The sequence below is a fragment of the Mastigoproctus giganteus genome, chromosome 10 (assembly GCF_048544385.1).
Source record: "Mastigoproctus giganteus isolate SK-2022 chromosome 10, ASM4854438v1, whole genome shotgun sequence".
NCBI lineage: Eukaryota > Metazoa > Arthropoda > Arachnida > Uropygi > Thelyphonidae > Mastigoproctus > Mastigoproctus giganteus.
In genome coordinates, this window is record NC_143584.1 from 165,757,139 (window position 1) to 165,777,091 (window position 19,953).

General features: G+C 36.9%; 1 protein-coding gene across 1 annotated transcript in view; it reads left to right on the top strand.

Moving 5' to 3' along the window:
* The first annotated feature begins 540 nt into the window (after nucleotides 1-540).
* Nucleotides 541-19,953, top strand: part of LOC150079454 (adenylate cyclase type 1-like) — a 317,266-nt gene continuing 297,853 nt past the window's right edge. The window contains exon 1 of the mRNA XM_090383372.1: nucleotides 541-1,642. Coding sequence (XP_090239498.1) covers nucleotides 1,055-1,642 — 588 coding nt within the window. The 5' untranslated portion in view covers nucleotides 541-1,054. The remainder of the gene's footprint in view (nucleotides 1,643-19,953) is intronic.

Sequence of the window (19,953 nt, forward strand, 5' to 3'; positions counted from 1 at the left end):
TCTAAATAACGTTTCTTAACTAGCGATTTGTTAAGGGGGGGGGGGGGGAAGGCTTCTAATTCTTATTCTAATAAATAATAATATCGCGATAACTATTTCCCTTTCTGAACACAAGACGGTTTTAAAAAAGTAAACACAAATTTAATTAAAAATTACTTTTTTTTATTATTATTATTATAAAACAAGGAGCGATAGAACGAAAACATGCCAGCATTCCACTTTCGTTTTATCCTTTAATGCGAGATAATTCAGCTACGTTGACGAAACAAAGCGAAAACAAAATCATAAAGACATCGCCAATTGTGCGGGTAGACGTTGTCGCGCGCGCACACTCTACGGGGCTTCACCGCTGTCGAAAGACAAACTTCGCGTTGACAACGCCCTTGCCGGTAACGTCCCAGGTTAGCGGGAAAATTTAGCAGTTACGGCAAAGAAAATGGGTTGATAGTTGCCGATACGGCCACTAGGGAGAGCTGCGAATAGCCGAGAGTACACCAGTCGGTTTTGTAACGTACCAGTCTGGTACATCTGCAAGTCGGGGCTGGCTGGCCGCTAAGTGACGTCGTTGCTTCGGCGAATGTGGAGGTTTCCTGAGACTCTTCATACGCTTGGTGCGGTTGATTTAGTACGAAGGGAAGAAGACCGTGCAGTTTCATTACCGGAAGAGGAAGTGTTGACGATCGAAGTGCTGCTGTTTTGTTTTCCCTAGCCATTGTACTGACCGCGTTTTTATCTGCGGAGTCACGTGGGTTTGTTTCTACTTCGAGCTATTCCGTAAGAAATGCCCGGCGAGGTTCCTATTTCTTAAGAAACTAATTAAGGCGCTGGAAATCTTTTCGGCCCCGATGCTGAAATGATGTATTATGCGAAGTGATGGATTGATAGAAGTGTTCTTCGTTTAATGCTTTCCCCCCCACCACCACCACCCGTTGAAATCTCCAAATTTTTCGTCGAACTCCGGAAATAAGATGTTTATGTCTCTTAAGATTTAAGAAACTGCGACTTTTGGATTCCGGGATATCTTCTTTGCCGACTGTGGAATTGAAGAGCAAAGATGGATCACTCGGTGAAGGCTATGAATGCTCACCGGAAGGTGGCCTTTTCAAGGATTTTAAATCGGAAGAGATTCGAGAATAATGAACTGGAGCGATTGTACAGGAAGTATGTGCTCAAACTCCAGCAGTCGTCCGTCGTCTGCGTGATTTTTCTGTTCGTGGTCATTACTGCCATCTTGGCCATTTTACATTTCGTCTCGGTCTTAGTCCCGACGCTGGGCACGCTCTACTATTTGGCCCACTGCGTGTTCTTCGTCATCCTCCTTGGATTCAGCCACACTAAATTTCTGAGGGATACACATATCTTGGCTCTGTGCTACACCATCGTCCTCTTCTGCCTCACCTTCTGCTTGGTGGGCTTGCCACTCAATCTGGGAACACGAAACACGTGGGCCAAAGGCACGTGGGGCATGGCACACAGTGCAGCGGATGGCGTTTGGGAAATCGTTTTTGTAGTGTTTTTAGCTTACACCATGATTCCACTTCAGACCCGAGTGGCTGTGGGACTTGGGATTTTACTTCCGGTGATCCATACCATCGTGGCCGCCATGTTTGTTAATGAATTTCTGGGATTGTACTGGCATCAGGTAAGACCGCTCTTGTTTTACGTTTTTTCTGATTATATTGAAAATTTTATTTGGGACTATTAATAGAGCTTGCGCTTATAGTTTGATTTGGTTTAGAATATATATAAAAAAAAAAAAAAAAAGGAGGAAAAAAAAAAAGCGATCTTGTCACTATACAAAATGCGCATGCGTAAATTTTTTAAAGTGAATTTCAATATCCAATGCTAAATAATAATAATACTTAAATGCTAAATAAGGCTTAGATACAGTATTTTTGATGTAGTCACATTTTCTAACCTTTTAATTAATATTAACACGTGCTTTGCACGTTATCAAGTCACGCGTTTCTGCGCCTGACAATAATATGAATATTTTAGCCTTAAAACTGTGACTTATTTCATAGTTCACCGCATACAAACTTTGGTCTTCCATCGAAAATCAGTTTAAATACATCACGTGTTAGTATTTATTAGTGTTTATTATTTTTACATTTCAAATGGAAGTAATTTTCATAAAATTCTTAAAAAAAGGTTTTCAAATATTAATAACTATTGAAAATTAGGGAATTATTTTTATTATTTTTTTACGGAATTATTATTATTATTTTTTTATTTTTTGTAAAAATTGGTACAAGCTTTGGCAAAAACGATTTAAACAAGAATGAATACCTTTTTTGGATTAGCTATAGGGGAGTGTATTACAACATCTCTAATCTAACAGGCAGTTTCAGAGGCCCAGATGACAATCACTAGGGCTTTCGAACTCTCCTCAGTACTGTACTTTCATAATGAATTTTCATACAGGGTGTAGTTATAACCTTGATGCCCACATTATGAAATTTAGCTGGTTCATATTGCCAAATCGATATGCGTCATAATAGTACCCATATTGGGACACTGCTATTATAAATTATGCTTGGGAAACAGAGCGATATCTCTTTTAGAATTCCATTTTATGAATTCCAATTTCAATATGAATTAAAATTCTATCCTATTTTAACTTCCCATAAATAAGGCGAGTTTATTTACCTTAGCTGATGAAGCATTCGCTACATGACGCATTGTGGGCGTTATACGAAGTCGTTTTGTATTTATTTTTGTCTGCACACAGGCTAATTACTTCCTCGGAGATGGAATATGAAAAATGGAATACATTTACATGTACCCACACTCATATTCAGATGATAAAATCAACTGATTTCCCTTATGAAGCTTCTATGTATTCACGAACTTTCAACAAAAGGTTTCTACTTTCTCTTTTACACCAGAACTTTAAAGAAATAATATTCTTTTTGAATATTAACGAAATATCTGTGTTGCTAATGTGATATGAAATCCATTAAGACTTCTCCCACCTCTCGAGAGTTTTATCCCTTTGTAGGTGTGTCACTAGACCCATAAAAGTGCGTACAGTTAGTAGTGACAGAAATGTTAGCATTAATCAACCGGGTTAATGGCTTCCCAGCGTGGATTTAGACTTCCATTATGTACTCACGATGAATCCCTGCTGGTGTAGCAATTTTGCATGTACTTTAGAGAGCAGAGAGAGAGAGAAAAAGAGAAAAAGAAAGAAAATGGGGGGATGTGAAAAAAGAAGTATTAAAAGACATTTTCTTTAGGTGCATTCCAGTAAGTAAAATGAACGCACCAGATGTGCACGAGTGGGGAAAGATGACGAGCTGCATACTTCTGTATGAAGGCTCCGGTGAGGCTGAAAAACTGGAGGGTATATTTGGATGGTGTTTACCCAGCTAAAAAGATGCACATGTTTAGAGACACAAGACCAACGAACCCACTTTTCTGGTACTGTTTTGTATAAAATGGGAAGGCTAAAACTCTGAAAATATTTTTAGCATTATATTTTATGGGGATTTAGGCATAAAACAGGCACCACCTGTCCACAAAGCATTTTAGAATTCGGTTTATTTTCGGCAACATGCGTTCCATCTTACGTATTTTTTCTTTTCTTTTTTTTTTAAGTAGTATTTTCTCATGTAATTCCGTACAGACGCAAAAGTTTGTTATTTCTCAAATTCCTTCCTGTTTATTCTTTTTATTATTATTATTATTTGCGATTGACTTAGATCTGCATATTTTTTAAGAGTAAGGGTATTAATTTTTAAAAATGTCTGCATTAAATTTTTACTAGGTACTTCGATATCTTAAGTCGGTTATACTAACTAATCCAAAGATCTTAGAGGTCGCAGACAAAATCGATTCGTGGTTCCTTCCGTACAAAAAAAAAAAAAAAAAAAAAAAAACTTTTACTTTCAGAGACGCTATTACTGCAATGCACCTTTTGAATTAATAGTACTTGCATCAGAAAAAAAGAAAAAAAAATCCAATTTTTATGACAAGATAAAAGTTTAATTTATTTTTCCTGCTCCGTTTATCGCAAAGTATTCCATAATTTCTTTCAGAACGAGATATTAGTATATTAAATTATATAATGAAAGTGTTGTGATTATAGAGGCGTTTTTTCATTATTTTTTATATATATTTTTTATTCCTTTACACCCGCGAGCATGTACAGTTTATTAGAGAAACAGAGAATGCTGATTTAATTCTGTTACTAAGATATGTTTTGGAGAGATTCGTAATGATTTTTTTCTTTTTTTTTTTCTCTCTTAATAAGCTTACGTCACTCAATTACAGAAGCTTTTCTGTTCACGTGCGCGTTTATTGCCACGCGCTGCTGTTCTCTAGGTGGTTGGTTATCGTTTGGCTGCACAGTTTGACAACTAATTTGTATATAAATACATCGAATCCATAAATATTATACCAAAGTGAAAGGATTATTATTAAAGATAATATGAGTGGTAATATGCTTGTTTTTCGTTCATCTAGCGGAGTTTAAAGGTTAGTTTTATTATATAACATTATTAAAATGTTATTTAAAAGATTGTAGACAGTACTAACTCAGTTTTGTTTCAATTCAGTTACGTAAAATTGTATTAAGTAGCAAATTTTAATCGAATTAACATTCACTAAAAGTGTTTATGGTAACGTGAAATTTATATACCATAATTGAAAAAGAATTTATTATCATTACAGTACATAATTTCGTTGTTTCTGTTCGATTTATATACATATAGAGTTAATAAAAATCAACCTAAGATGAAAGCGATAAATGTTTTATTGTAGTAAGGAATTTGTTTATTTATTATTATATATTTTTTATTATTTTATTTTATTATTATTTTTTATTGTATTGGAGATTTATTTTAAGGTTCGCTTTCGTGTAAAATTAGTACAATACCTCTTGATTTGCAACCATAGTAGGATGCGACCCGTTATGGAATATTGGATTTTAATTAGACCAAAGAAACACTTAAATCAAGCGATTTGGATACTGTTTACTTAATTATCATAAGAAGTTTTGCTCACTTGACTATCTACTTAATGAAAATAGACTCATCAGAAAGAGAATACATATGCATTTTTAAAAGATTGTGGAGTATGTTTAAATTAGTGATGATTTCAATAATAAAATGATTAGTAATGGAGAGGAAATATAAAATGAAATAATTCGATTATGTTATTGGAAATAAATAATCGAATGGATCATTCGAATAATATGAGTATAATCTAAATAATGGAATGAATTATTTCAAATGATATGAGCAGGGCCGTAGTGGAGGGTATACGTCGTGTACCTTCTGGATTTTTTTAGGGAAATAGCGTATACCTCCTGCTTTTTGAGACTTGAAAAAACAAATATTATTAAAATATTTAACATTATAACATTCATAGAGTATACCTTCTGCTAATTTTGGAATTACAGAGAGGTCATAATCGATAATTTCGATTATGAACCTCACGATTGTGCCCATTACTAGTTTTAATCATATGTATTCGTGATATTTAGCTTTTATATTCATTTTTAATTGCATTTGGAAAGGATCTGTTTTTGAAATTAATGGTATATAGCGGTATGAACTTGAGTGGTAGTAAATCATTATTTCCCTACAAGAAATAAATACGATACAGAATTAAATCTTGTTCTCCAAAATTGATAAAGAGGGACAATAGTTTAATAGTATATTGAACTATGATGTTTTGCATTTCTTTAGATGAAATGTCTGTGACATAGCTAGCTTTCCGGTCTTTTCGTGCGTTGACACGTGCTTCTCTGTATCCTGCAACTTTATAAGCTGCATTTTATTTTTAGAAACATTAAGAGGGAGGTTAGCTAGTCTTTCGTCGAGACAGCAAAGATGTCCTTCAGTACGCAAGTCAGCAAATATTAGCCTAACCATGAAACATATACTAGTAGGGAACTGAGAGAACGGGGAAAGAGATAGAATGGTTAAGTTGGTTGAGAAGAGAGCCAACAATAGGGAAAAAGATGACGCCTTTTATCTCATCAAGAAAGTTATTTCGATCTCCATACGTTATTATTTCACAAATAAACTGATTTATAATAAAGCGAGGTGATTTTATGTTCTTCTTATTATTTATTTTAGTCATTATTATATTTTTTTTGTTTAATGAAAGAGGAGCAGATAACCCAAAGGAAAAATATCTGGAATAAAAGTTTTTGAGGTGTATTGATAACATTTTATTGCGGCTAAAGAAATCCAAGATTTAGCATCTAGTGAAGTATCATGCAGTTTTTTTTTTTTTTTTTGGTTTTTTTTTGATTCCTAGATTTACCGGCCGACCCCAAATTAATGTCTCAAAACTTACCTCTCTGAATTAGTGTGACGGGAGAGCTTGTATCGCCTCACTTGTATGTCCGCCCATCCCCACGGATCATAGATTGCGTGTCACCGGTCTAGATCAGTGGTTACAAAGTGCTTCGCGGAATTCTGGAGGTTCTGCAAATGAATTCCAAAGGACCTGCAAATATTCCGTTACTTTTTAATCATCGATATTTTTTTTACATATATTGATGTTTTTAATTTGTTGTTAATTGTTACCATTTTTAAGGATATGAAGTGTCGCGAAATTTAAACTTTCAAAGGGTTCCGCAAACAAATAATGCTTTAAAAGCTCTGCTCTAAGGAACATTTCAGAAAGAAATACAGTATTTCTTTTAATTTTTTTTTTTTTTTTTATGCTCATGGTAGGCTACTGGAATCAAACAACACATATATGGAGTCCACCAAGACCCTAAAGATCTTAGGTTACAAACACTACTAGAAGAATCAGGATGTTGCATTCAAATAAAACATCATCTAGTCTGCAGACATGACCCATCAAAGTGTCTGCTGGGCTGGTCGCGTTTATCAAGAAACATGGGAGTGGCAGTCATAAACCTTCCTTTTATATATATAATAGTGGCACGGTCTCCTGGCATTTGATGGCCGTACTGTTGTCAGGATTTCAGTCGGGGGTAGGCACGCGCACAAAATGGACATCGTTAAAGACGAATCAAGTTATATCTGTTCTCGTCTATGGACGAATCGTAGAAGGCAGTTTCGATCGACGAATGATCGTCTGTATAACGCTATTCAGGCAGTTTGATGACCGTTGAAGTTGAAGACTTAGTACCTTGAATCTCCTTCTAAGTTCTGTATCGTTGACGTCTTAGACTGCGTACTCTGGGGACTTATTTGCTAGGTACGTACATAATGTTCTTGTCTGATACACGGAAATCGCTTTCGGATGACAAGACGAAACTCCCCACTAACTTTACGAAGACGCTTTTATCTCCTTCATTTATGTCTTAGCACTTGAATGCGACTATGGACTCTTTCTTACCATCTGTGCACGACATTGCATTTGTGTCACCCTTATCACTTTTTCCGGCCCTTTCTCGTTTGTAATCCGTAGATTATTATGCATAGCTTTAAAAATGAATCGAGTCGATCCAGTTTTGCTTTATCCAGGTCATTTCTTTCTAGGAGGGGAGAAAAAAGGCGAGGCGATAGAGGCGCTTAGCTTCAACTTGACCTGTGATCTTTGATCCGGATGTCTCTAACAAAGATAATTATGCACAGGAAGTGATTTCGAATCGTAATACATTCCAAAGTTCGAATACGTGTCAGACCCTTTTATTCAACGCATGCACGTACCGCATACACCTATTTATTTATGTTAAAATGGGACGAAGCAATGGAAAACGGAAGAAAACGTAGACAGAAATAAGCCAAATGCAAGGAATAAACAGAAGAAGACAGCGCGACAACACAGAGTGAAAATGTTTATAGATGAATATTGACGGCTGCCACGTGCGTTCTGGCAACACATACTTTGTTATTCCTTATTTATGTGACATTTACGGCTTCTTGCGATTTCGATTTGCCTTCGACGACAGCTGGAAGTTAAATCCTTTCTTTTTCCGTTACACACACAGTTCCTACGAGAAGGCATATAACAAGGAAAGACGCTATAAAGTTTAAACAATCACGTGATCGATAAAAAAAAAAAAAAAAAAAAAAAAAAGGTTGTTTGTAACACTTATTTCTTCTGAATTGTACAGGCCATACCTCTCTTCTTCCAGAAGATTAGAATACTGTATATGTCTACTGTAGCTTCCTTAATTTTCCTGAATAACTAGTGGATACTGTAATAGAGTAAAGTTTTTTTTTTTTTTTTTTTTTTTTATAATTTGCCTTGCAGGTGATTCGTAGTTACAAATACCAGCGATAACCTTTAAGCGGTTAGGCCTACTTTCGCTAATTGCACGATACAGTTCTCATTTTTCTTCCATCGTTGCACAAAGAGAGCAACTTAAGCAAGGTTTTTTCGTCAATTATTAGTACAGCAGAAAAGTGAATGCGTATATTTAGAATTTTATTTTTCTGCATTTTTATATTTTGGTTTTGTTTCCAAAGTTCTATATTTAATGCAAAGTCGCAAACTGTTTTATAGCTGGAACTTTGAACATTTATTAGAATAATGTAAATACCATACATTATGTTACGCTTTATTGCCCACAAATAATTGTGAGATTATAGGTGGCGCGAGCTTGACTGTGGTCGATTATTTCAGTTCAGTGCGTGAAGGTGTTTTTTTTTTTTTTTTTTTTTGTTTTTATGAGCGCGTGCTCAGTTACAAGGAGTCAGAACGAATGAGCTTTATAACACACATGTAAAGCGAATAGATACAAAAAACATTGAGAATAAAATACACAACACACAGAAATTTGTGTAAATAAAATGGACAAGTAAGTTTTTTTAGGTTGGACTACTACTTTTATCGTTAGACTTGTACTAAATTTTTCTTAATAACTAGTTATTAAGAAAAATTTAAAAATAAATTAGGGAGACTTTTGTATTATAAAGGAAATTTTCTCTTATCTTTTAAAATTATTTTATGTTTTTTTAGAAATATGTCATTTAAAAAAAAAATATATATATATATATATATACACACACAGTACACTGTATTTTATATTTGTTATTCAACCTTAAGTAACCCGACAGTGGAAAATTAATATTTTTTATTAAATGTATTTATTTAAAATATAAAAAAATAAACTGTTAATATTATTAAGAACACTTAAGTTTTTCTTATTTATAGTTAAGAAAAATTTCTCTGGCCAAATCCAAAGTAACAATATTTTTTGTATGGGAGTGGTATCCATCCAGATAATTAATTTATAATAATAACTTTATTTACTTTGTTTGGTTTAAGACTTGAATAAGATGATGTAGTAGTAGTAGTAGTGGCATGTGATGCAAGAAAGCAAGTGTATGAGCTTATGCAGCATCAGCCAAAAAAAAAAAAAAAAAAAAAAAACACCATTCCCTCCAGTTCCTCTTAAATTTATTTAACCTATCAACCTCTACAACGACAGATGAAAGTTTGTTCTAGCAATTAACCACCCGCTGGCTAAAGGCAAATTTCCGCACATCAATTCTACATCTGTCTTTTCTGTAATGTAACCACAAGAAGAATACACGAATATCACTGAGGAATATATCCAGCAGCCATTCTCTGGATTAAATGCAAAAAAAAAAAAAAAAACGGACCCAGGTGGCACTCCACTTTTCAGTTCTCTTTCGACGAACTGGTTTGAAAATCAACAGAGAAGGAATATATTTATCAAACAGAACTAGCTTATCACACACTGATGTAATTATTATAAGAACCAAAGTTTTCATTTATTTACAGAAAATAATAATTTTATACCAGTGTAGAGGAAAAAATATTTGAAGATTAATTTTTTTCGATGTATTTTGTTATCCTTATAGGATATTAGTAATTACTGTTATTTGTATTTATTTTATGAATTTGAATAAATTTTCTTATATTAATTAATTTTTTTTAGAAATTTATAGTTTTAATTATTATTTGAATTAATATTAACTAAATTTCATTTAAAATAAGTGTAATTGTATATCTTGCAATAATTTTAATGCACTGAACAAGTGGTCCATTTTAGGCAGCTCATCGCTGTCTTATATTATTAGAAATTACAATAAAAGTCCAGCTATTCGGAAAGCTTATGCAAACGGTACATTTTAAAAATCAAATATCCAAAAAGAAAGACAGTTTTGCCACCAATAGCTCAGCCAATAGATGAAACTGGGGTAAAAGTGAAAAATACAAAAACGCATTAATAACAGAACAACAATTTATATTAAAAAATTAACTTAATTTTTTTAAATATAAAGTGAGCACCAGAGGCTTTGAAATCTGTCTTTTTTGCCCAGCCACTGCCATTAAAATATCAGCTATTTGGGTAAATGTATTTATATCGTCATATCCCTAACTCATTCATTTGTTATGGTATTCAAAATAGGTCGGAAAGCTGTTGAAAAATAGTGAAGTGTTGTTTACCTTAAAACAGGAACTGGAATATTTGTAGAAGACTAGAAACGGCTGAAATTTGTAATATGCTTAGCCTTGGCTTTTCAATAATTTATGATATAAAAGCACAAATAAGCGATAAATTTTCAGTGATAAGCAAGAAGTGTTATTTTAAAATAAAGCCAAAGAAAATAAAGTGTATACATTGGTGTGACTAAGAAGTTTACCTTCTTAAGGGTAAAATTCCCAGTTAAACGGCAAATTCATGCAACCCGCAATCTCCACAAATGCTGGATGGCTGGGATTTTACTCCAATCACAATTTTTTTTTTCACAGAAAATAAGATATCTATAACGACATAAAATAGTTACTGAACCGTGCCAGCAAAATCTTGTTCCAGTTTTGTTCCAACGACAATCGATAATATTAAAATTAGATCAAGTCTGTTCCAAACATACTTCTCCTCGTAATGAACTTTCCTCTTTAACTAAAACGAAACTAACAGCTGAAATTCTGATGGCCAAAAGCAACACACTCTCGTCATCAGATGGTTTCTGAAATTTTAGGTGATATGAAATTTCATACTGAATGCCATTAACAGCTATACATGTACTACGAATTCTGACACGAAAAGTTCTTGGAACGTTCCTCAAGACAAATGTTGTTCTGAGATTATGTTTAAGAATATTTTTATTATTATTATTATTATTAGCTATATGGTGCAAGGAAGCCTAAGGCTTATGTTGCACCAGCCAAAAAGGCCCCGGGTGCCAAGCGTATTTCGAGGCCAAGCGATATTCTGGTGATATATAGAGCGCTCTTCTAAAGTGATTGAAGTTATTTCCTTTTAAGTTCCTACGTTTCTAGCAAAAGCCTTTCTTTTATAACTAGTTCTATACTTGAAAACCACAAGTTAGAACACAGAAAGGAAACACACCTTTCTTTTTCCTATATTTCTTGTTTTATTAACCAACTAACACTTCAACCGCTTGGCCTCCGAGCGGCACTGCTCCTGCCTCCCCGTGGCGGGGCCGGTAATCTGGGGGAAAAGTTATCCCCCAGGGCTAAAAGGAGCAACGATGGATAAAAATGAATATCCACCTCTAGAGCCTTCAAACTCAAGGCTAGACAAACCTAATGATGAAGACGTGAACCAAGCAAAAAGGCTCCGAAGAGAAGTTCAGTGCAATGAAATGCCAAACTTTCTGGTGATACACTCTCTCTCCAACCAACCTGTAGGCAAATTATCACCATTCGTCATCCAAAGATTTCTGGAATCGATTGCTGGAACACCAAAAATGGTTAAACGACTGCAATCTGGAGACCTATTAATTGAAACAGCCAACTCCAAACATTCCGAGTGGCTGCTCAAAACAACGACATTCGGTGGCCTGCCAGTATCTATTACTCCGCACAACACCTTAAATTCCTCGAAAGGCGTTATAACCGAATGGGACCTACTTACAATATCAGAAGAGGAATTAGTTAAAGAACTGAGTAATCAAAAAGTAACCAACGCCAAACGCATAATGACCAAAAAAGATGGAAATCTCGTCCCAACTAGGTCAATCATTTTAACCTTCAGTACCCCAGATTTGCCATCCTCAGTAAAAGCTGGCTATTTAAACTGCCGAATTCGGGCTTATATTCCTAACCCGATTCGTTGTTTTAAATGCCAAAAATATGGACATTCCCAACAAGCATGCAGAGGAGAAGCTATTTGTCCTATTTGTGGTTCCAAGGAACATACACAAGCAGACTGTTCAGCATCAAGTCCCATTTGCCCTAACTGCAAAGAAAGTCACCCAGCATTTTCAAAATCCTGTGAAATGTGGAAAACAGGGAAGAAAATTCAAAAATATAAAATTGAACACAAAGTCACATACCCTGAGGCACGCAGACAGGTTATGTTGACCATGCCCAGTCGTTCATATGCGTCTCACACTCGAAGCTTTATTTCAACAGCAGTACAAACAGATGTATCAATACCCCCCAGCACATCTATGGCTAATTGGGTTAAAAATACACTATCTAATTCAGGAAAAGACACACATCAAACTAAAACCAGTGAATCGACCAACACTCCAATCAGCATCCCAACTGATACTCGGACAGTCTCGCATGATAAAGAAAAATTAAAAACTACCAAAGACAACAAGAAACCTGAATCATCCACCAATAGTATGGAAGTAGATGTACACTCAGATCTTGAGGAACCCATACTAGAACTTCATGCAAATGACACTATGGATACTGGGCGCCCCAGCTTCCCAAAAAAAGACCGGAAAAAGTGCTCAAACAAAAAACAGTCTGATGAATCATCCTCAACTAAACCTAAATGAACCACAATATCTTACAATGGAATTGCAGAGGTTTTCGTTGCAACACTGACGATATTCAATACTTAATTAACCGATATTCTCCAGCTGCCTTCTGTCTACAGGAAACTTACCTGACCTCACAAATTTCTCCTTCGATAAAGAACTATTGCCTTTATCGAAGAGATCGAAATACCGCTAATGCTGCCCATGGTGGGGTAGCAATCCTAGTAAACTCGAAGATCCCAACTAGACATATCCCAATCCAAACTGAAATAGAAGCTGTTGCTGTTCGCATAACTCTCCATAGTGCAATAACACTTATCTCAATCTACCTACCACCAAACCGTTCTTACTCTTTAAGAGATCTTGAAGACCTGTTTATACAGATACCTCCACCTCTCTGTATATTAGGGGACTTTAACGGGCACCACCCATTATGGGGTTCTCCCAAATTGGATAGACGTGGCCGACTAATTGAAAGCTTTTTAGAGGCACTAAATTTCAGTATACTCAATACTGGTGCACCGACACACGTACAACTCCCAGCAGGACACACATCAGCAATAGACCTCACAATTTGTTCACCAGTACTAGTCCCAACCATAGAGTGGAATGTAATAAATGATCCCATGGGCAGTGACCACTTTCCAATAGTATGCAACTTTCTGATAGCAAAGACTCCTTCAATTCAACCGTGCAGAAAGTGGAAATTTGTCCGAGCAGACTGGGCAAAATTTCAATCGTCAATCGACCTTGATGAGGAAAAAATCCGCCTCCAACATATTGATGATGCCACAGATTACATCACGTCGCATCTTCTAAATGTGGCTAAAAATACAATACCACTATCAAATCCCCCGGGCCGAAAACATCATAATTACTGGTGGAATGACAAATGCACCACAGCAAAGAGAGCAAAAAATAAACCTTGGAATTTGTTTCGGCAATGTCCGAGCACAGTCAATCTTATTAACTATAAGAAATTAAGGGCAAAAGCACGCTTCATACAAAAGCAAGCAAAGAAAGAATCCTGGATCCGTTTTGCCTCTAGTTTTCACAGAAATACTGATTCCAAAATAATATGGAAAAAAATTAGACAGCTGTCTGGTAAGTTTCCTACCATACCTTCTCCAATCCTCTCTTGGAATGGGAAAGATCTCTCTAATCCAGTAGATATAGCTAATGCTTTGGGAAATACTTTTGCCGAAATTTCAGCAGCAACAGCCTATCCTACCTCATTCCAAAGAATTAAAAACACTGAAGAAAAGCATGCTATTCATTTTCAAACTGCCCGTCTTCTCCCATATAACAAACCTCTGCAATATTCTGAACTTTTACATGTCATTAAAACTGCCCGCAATGGTGCTGCCGGGCCAGATGGGATTTATTATGTCATGCTACAACATCTTGATGACAAAGCTTTGCGCTGCCTCCTGGTCTTTTACAATCGCATATTTTTAGAAAATGTTTTTCCAGCTTCTTGGCATCACTGTACAGTTTTGGCATTCCTGAAACCTGGAAAAGATCCATCCAACCCGAATAGCTATAGACCCATATCTCTCTCAAGCTGCCTCAGCAAAATTCTTGAGAAAATTATCCACAGAAGACTCGTCTGGATCATAGAGTCGGAACAGCTAATGAGCCATAGTCAATATGGCTTTCGTCAAAACAGGTCATGCCTAGATCTTATGGTCAAGGCTGAATTTGCCGTCCGTAATGCTTTTGTCAAACGTGAACATCTAGTAATGGTTTCAATAGACATAGAGAAGGCTTTTGATACCACTTGGCGGTATGGTATACTTAGTGATCTTTACCTTCTAGGACTACGAGGCAACCTCCCTATATTTATTGAGAACTTCTTACATACTAGATCATTTCAAGTTCGATACCAACATGCCCTTTCCACAACTTTCATCCAGGAAGAAGGTGTTCCACAGGGATCAGTACTGAGTGCCACTCTTTTTGCTCTGAGAATAGATTCTATCACTAAGCAGCTTCCAAATACAGTTGAGACTTACCTTTATGCAGATGACCTTTCCATCTCCTGTCATTCTCAAAACATGAGGTCTGTTGAAAGACAGCTTCAGATATCACTTAATAAAATTCAACAATGGGCAAGCCTCAACGGCTATCGGCTCTCGCAGCAGAAAACAGTTGCCATCCACTTCTGTAGACAACGCAAACTCCATCCAGATCCTGAACTTCAAATTTCTAACATCGTTGTCCCAGTCACCAGCAACATCAGATTTCTTGGATTAATCCTTGACAACAAGTTAAATTTCCTAGACCATATTAAAAATGTATGGACGTCATGTCTAAAAAAGTTAAACATACTCAGAGCTTTATCTGCCCAAACATGGGGTGCAGATCGTACCTCGCTTCTTCGTTTATACAGGGCATTAATCAGATCCCGTCTCGATTATGGTGCTCCTGTCTATGATTCTGCCAGAAAGAGTGTATTACGCTGGCTTGATCCAATTCAGCACAGTGCTTTGAGAATTGCAATTGGTGCATTCAGAACGTCGCCAGCACATAGTCTCTACATTGATGCTCACGAGCCCCCACTAGCTTTACGCAGGAAAACACTGTTACTCAAATATGCTGTAAAGATACAAAGTTGTGCCTCTCATCCCGTTCAGTCATACCTTTTCAACCCACCATTTGAAATCTTATACAGAAACAAACCTAGCATAGTAAAGCCAGCTGGTCTTCGCCTTCTTGAATTGGAGCAAGTTTGGAATATTTCCGTCCATTCCGTACAACAAGTAGCCACATGTACTCAGCCACCATGGACTCCTCCTCCTCTTCCAACCTGTGACACTTACCTCTGTCAATGGAGAAAGAATACTTTGCAAGCATCAAATGTCAAACAAATTCATGCAGTTCACACTCAAAGATATACTGACTTCTCCCCAATCTATACAGATGGCTCTAAATCTAATTCAAATGTTGGAGCAGCTGCAGTGTTTCCGAATACAACTGTATCAGTTTCCCTTCCATCAGAATTTAGTATATTTTCTGCTGAATTATATGCAATCAAACTAGCTTTAGAAAATCTCTGTTCAGACAGTTCCTTCAAATCAGTTATTTACACTGATTCCCTCAGCTCAATCATGTCGTTATGTAATTCCTCAGATGAAGTCCACCCTATTCTTAATGAAATCAGAAGCTTATTACTGAAAATTAAAAAACGCAACCAACTGGTCACTTTTTGCTGGATTCCATCCCATTCTGGTATTTTAGGCAATGAACTGGCCGATAAAGCTGCAAAAAATCCAACTACTTTTGATTTAACCGATATCCCTGTTCCAGCATCAGATTATGCACTAACAGTTCATGCTGCTTGCATATCACAATGGACAGCACTCTGGCACTCTCAGACTAATAATAAACTCTTTCAGTTTAAACATGATCCAAAAATCTGGCACTCCAGTATCCGTACATCGAGACAAGAAGGAGTAGTCCTTTCAAGGGCAAGAATAGGACATACCCATCTGACCCACCTTCATTTACTCACAGGAGATGATCCACCACAATGTACACATTGTTCTAATAATTTGACAGTAAAACATATTCTTATTGGCTGCCCCTATTATAAACAAGCCAGAACTTCATCCTTGATCTCACTGGTTAATCTCCATAAACCAATAACTCTTGAAAATCTCATTGGTGATAAGGCAAATATTTCTGAATTTTTTGACTTTCTCAGGCAAACTGGGCTTTTCAATTATTTCTGATTTCAGATTTTCTTTTGATTTAGGGAAAACTCATGTTTTAATATAATAAGTGAATAGGCACATTATAGCCTTAGCAGCTTATGTGCCATTAAGCCTCCAGAACAACAACAACAGCACCAGCCAAAAAAAATTCCCGAGTTACCCTGAGAGAGAGTCAAAAGGGAATCACCAAGAAAGAGAACAACTTCCATCCCTTGTCGTGGAAGTTGATAGCCTAAATAAGTTTAAGGCTCGGCTGGACAGGTATTTCGAACGAACAGAGGGGTGAAGTGGAAGTGGTTATTTTTTATTTATTTATTTTACTTTAATTTTTTTGGCTGATGCTGCATAAGCTTGCTTTCTTGCATCAAATGCCTCTACTAATGCTAATGTTAATTGGCCATTCTATCTAATGAGCGATCAGTTGTTCCCGAAACAGGCTGTCATAGCAGTCTCACCTTTTAAACAAATAACCAATTAACCTACAATCTGTTAGAAAGTGGTGAAATACCAGGGCAACTCGTTACAAAGGCAAGTTTGTAACATCTTATAATTTCTCTGTAGCCATATACGTAGCTTTCGCTATATTATAACTTTGATTTTCTCTCTTTTAGTGCTGTCTCTTATTCAACTAACTTCATAACTTAGAGCGATCTAATCTGGAAAATTATAGCTATGTGGCTGGTCATACAGCGCTTGTGTGCGCCAGGGACCAGCCTGATGTCACTTTAAAACACCTGGGAGCAGAGAAAGAAAATGCCTAATGCGAGTACAGATGGTAAAATGCATGCTTGATTGAAAGTATAGTTGCTCTCATAAACAGCGACTTATTGACACGCACAAACAATAGATTTAATTCAACACAACCAAGGGATTTGTACCTATTATAGCTAGTCACAGAACATAAGGTCGCTCACTTGCCTTCCCACTCCGTACTAATTCTATTGACTATAAGGTCTAATGAGTGACCACCAGCCGCTTGTTGTTTTTCTGTTGTTGTTTTACGCATCCCTGGTACTAATTATTCCTTGAGAAGAACAGTTGATTTTTTTTATCCTCCAGTGAGAAAGTATTTGCTTTGAGAGGAAGCGGTCTGATAGATGAAGACCCCGATTCCAAGTTCACGGAAGTTCTGGCCTGGATATTCGCCAATAACACGAATCCAAAATGGGCGGTGTAGAGATTTGGTCTGTGACCATTTTAACTGTGGCTACTAGTCGCTGGATTTCAATAATATTTGGTTGTCGCTGCATCTGATGGACGCTGTATAATTAGATGGGAAGAATAATTATAGATTAGGTGGAAAGCCTTAGGAGGCTACTGAACATCAGAGAAAGAGGTGAATGAAAGGAGGTAATTCCGCAGGGTATGATGAAATGACTATTGCTTGTAAAGCAGGGCTGCAATGGAAACACAGAATAATGAGAGTAGTGTAGAAGGAGAAAAGGATACTTAGACTGGAAAATAGGACTGATTGTGCCTATATATTAAAAAAGGGGACGGGAAAAAGTGTGCGAATTAACGGATCTCCCTGGTTAGTTACATAGGGAAATTTTACGATACGAGAAAAGGTTAAAAATGGATGAGGGAAGAGCAGAGTGGTTTCAGAAAAGGTAGAACGACCACGGATCTAATTTTTGCTATGAGACAAATGGTGCAAAAACATTACGAATATGAAAAGGATCTGTGCATGGCTTTTTTTTTTTTTTTTTTTTTTTTGAATATTGAAAAGGCGTATGATAGCATAGAAAGTCGTTGAGAGTATTAAAAGTCTCTACAGAGGGATCGAACGCTGTGTGAAAGCAATGATTAAAAACTTAGGCTGGTTCGAAATTAATAATCGACTGAGACAGTAGTGCACTCACTTCTGTTCATACTAGTAATGGATGATATAGCAAATTCCGTGGAGAAAAGGATTGTTATGTTGTTGTGTGGTTTTTTTTTAGGAGCATTAGCAACTAAGGCCATATTGCTCCGGGGATATGCGGTGGTCATTTCCTGACCTTTCCTCATCCTCCGTATTTGGTGGACACGGGCTCGAACCCCGGTCTAATCAAGAAGCATGGGCTACGCACTGCTGCTCCTGGCTCGGAGGCGCCAGAGAAAAGGACTGGGGCAGAAAAAAGTGAAAGTGATTATGATTTGTTGATTTCTGGGGATAGGAAGTAGGAAGTTTTTTTTTTTTTTTTTTTGTAGTTGTTGGCGCATAGGCTTCTGTGGCCATAATGCACCTCCCAAGGTTTTTGCAGTACTTTGATCCAAGCCCGAGGCGGGAATCGAACCCGCGACCTTAGGGTTGCCAGGCAGGCACTTTACCCACCCGGCTAGCCCGGTCGGCTGAGGAGGAAGTACAGGAGCAGGTGAAATGATGGGTTACTCCACCCATCGAGATACAATTTAAGAAAAGAGATAGCAAAGAGATACAATTTAAAGTTTAGTGATGCTAAGAGTAACTCAATGAGAATTACAAGGAAGTAGGAAGAGGAGGGGACTTCTCTCAATAAAGGTGTTGATAAGGATATATATATAGGCTAAAGGAAAAATGTTTACAACTGATCTGGTTTGGAGAAAGGAGATACCTGAGAAGTGCAAAATGGTATTCTGTGTAGCTTGTGTATATCTTTATTGCATTCAATGAATAGTTACATGGATGTCTGATGCGATACCCGTTACAGCGACAATGCTAGGTATCAATTTTGACCTATGGATGGGGAGGAGGTTTCTAAGTGTGTGTGTGTGTGTGTGTGTGTGGAGAGAGAAACGCGGCGCGAGAAAGTGGGAGAAGAACAATTACAGGAAAGATTGAAAGGAGTGCGACGGTTTGGACACGTAGAGAGAATGGAGGGTAACAAACTGCCATAGAGGATGTTAGCAATGAGAATGGAGGGTAAAAGACCGAGAGGAAGATGATAAGACGAGGTGAAGACAAGAAGCGTTTGTTGGGAAGAGCTGGAGAAGAAGAAGAAATGGTGGGAACATCGAGCTAAATGGAGAAGAATTGTTTTCTTATCAACCCGGAAAGAAGCTGGAACAACAACAGATTAGCAAGTCGCTGCATACCCATTGAAGTAGCGAAGGTTGTAGTTCTGTCCTGTAGTGGGAGCCAAGCTTTCCGGTTGGTCCATTTAAGGAGCCAAAATTCTGTAGCAAGGATTGGCTTCTTCGTTGTGGTACCTGCTCATACCCACACTTAGATATGTGGAAGATAGACTACTGTTCTAATGTATTTCCTAATTATTTGAAGATCCTTGACATAGATTAAATGTTGTTTAGCTGTCCATCGCAGAGAGGCTGCTCTGGACGTAAGCTTCTGTACGTGAGCATGAAACCGAAGTTTGGGTCAAATACTATTCCCAAATTTCAGTGATTGGAGTGGCTGATGTTTGACGGTTCGTACTGTTGGAGGTAATGAGGCGATGTTAATAAGACTGTTATTAATACTTGTAGTGGCTTCAAGGTTGGGGGAAAAATAGGTGTCAGAATTCTTATATTGTCTCCGTACGTAATGATTTTCTCATTGTCACAGACAAGAGGTTCAATGATGGCAGCAAATGACAAGCCAGATAGGACTTCTCCTTATGGAACACCAACAG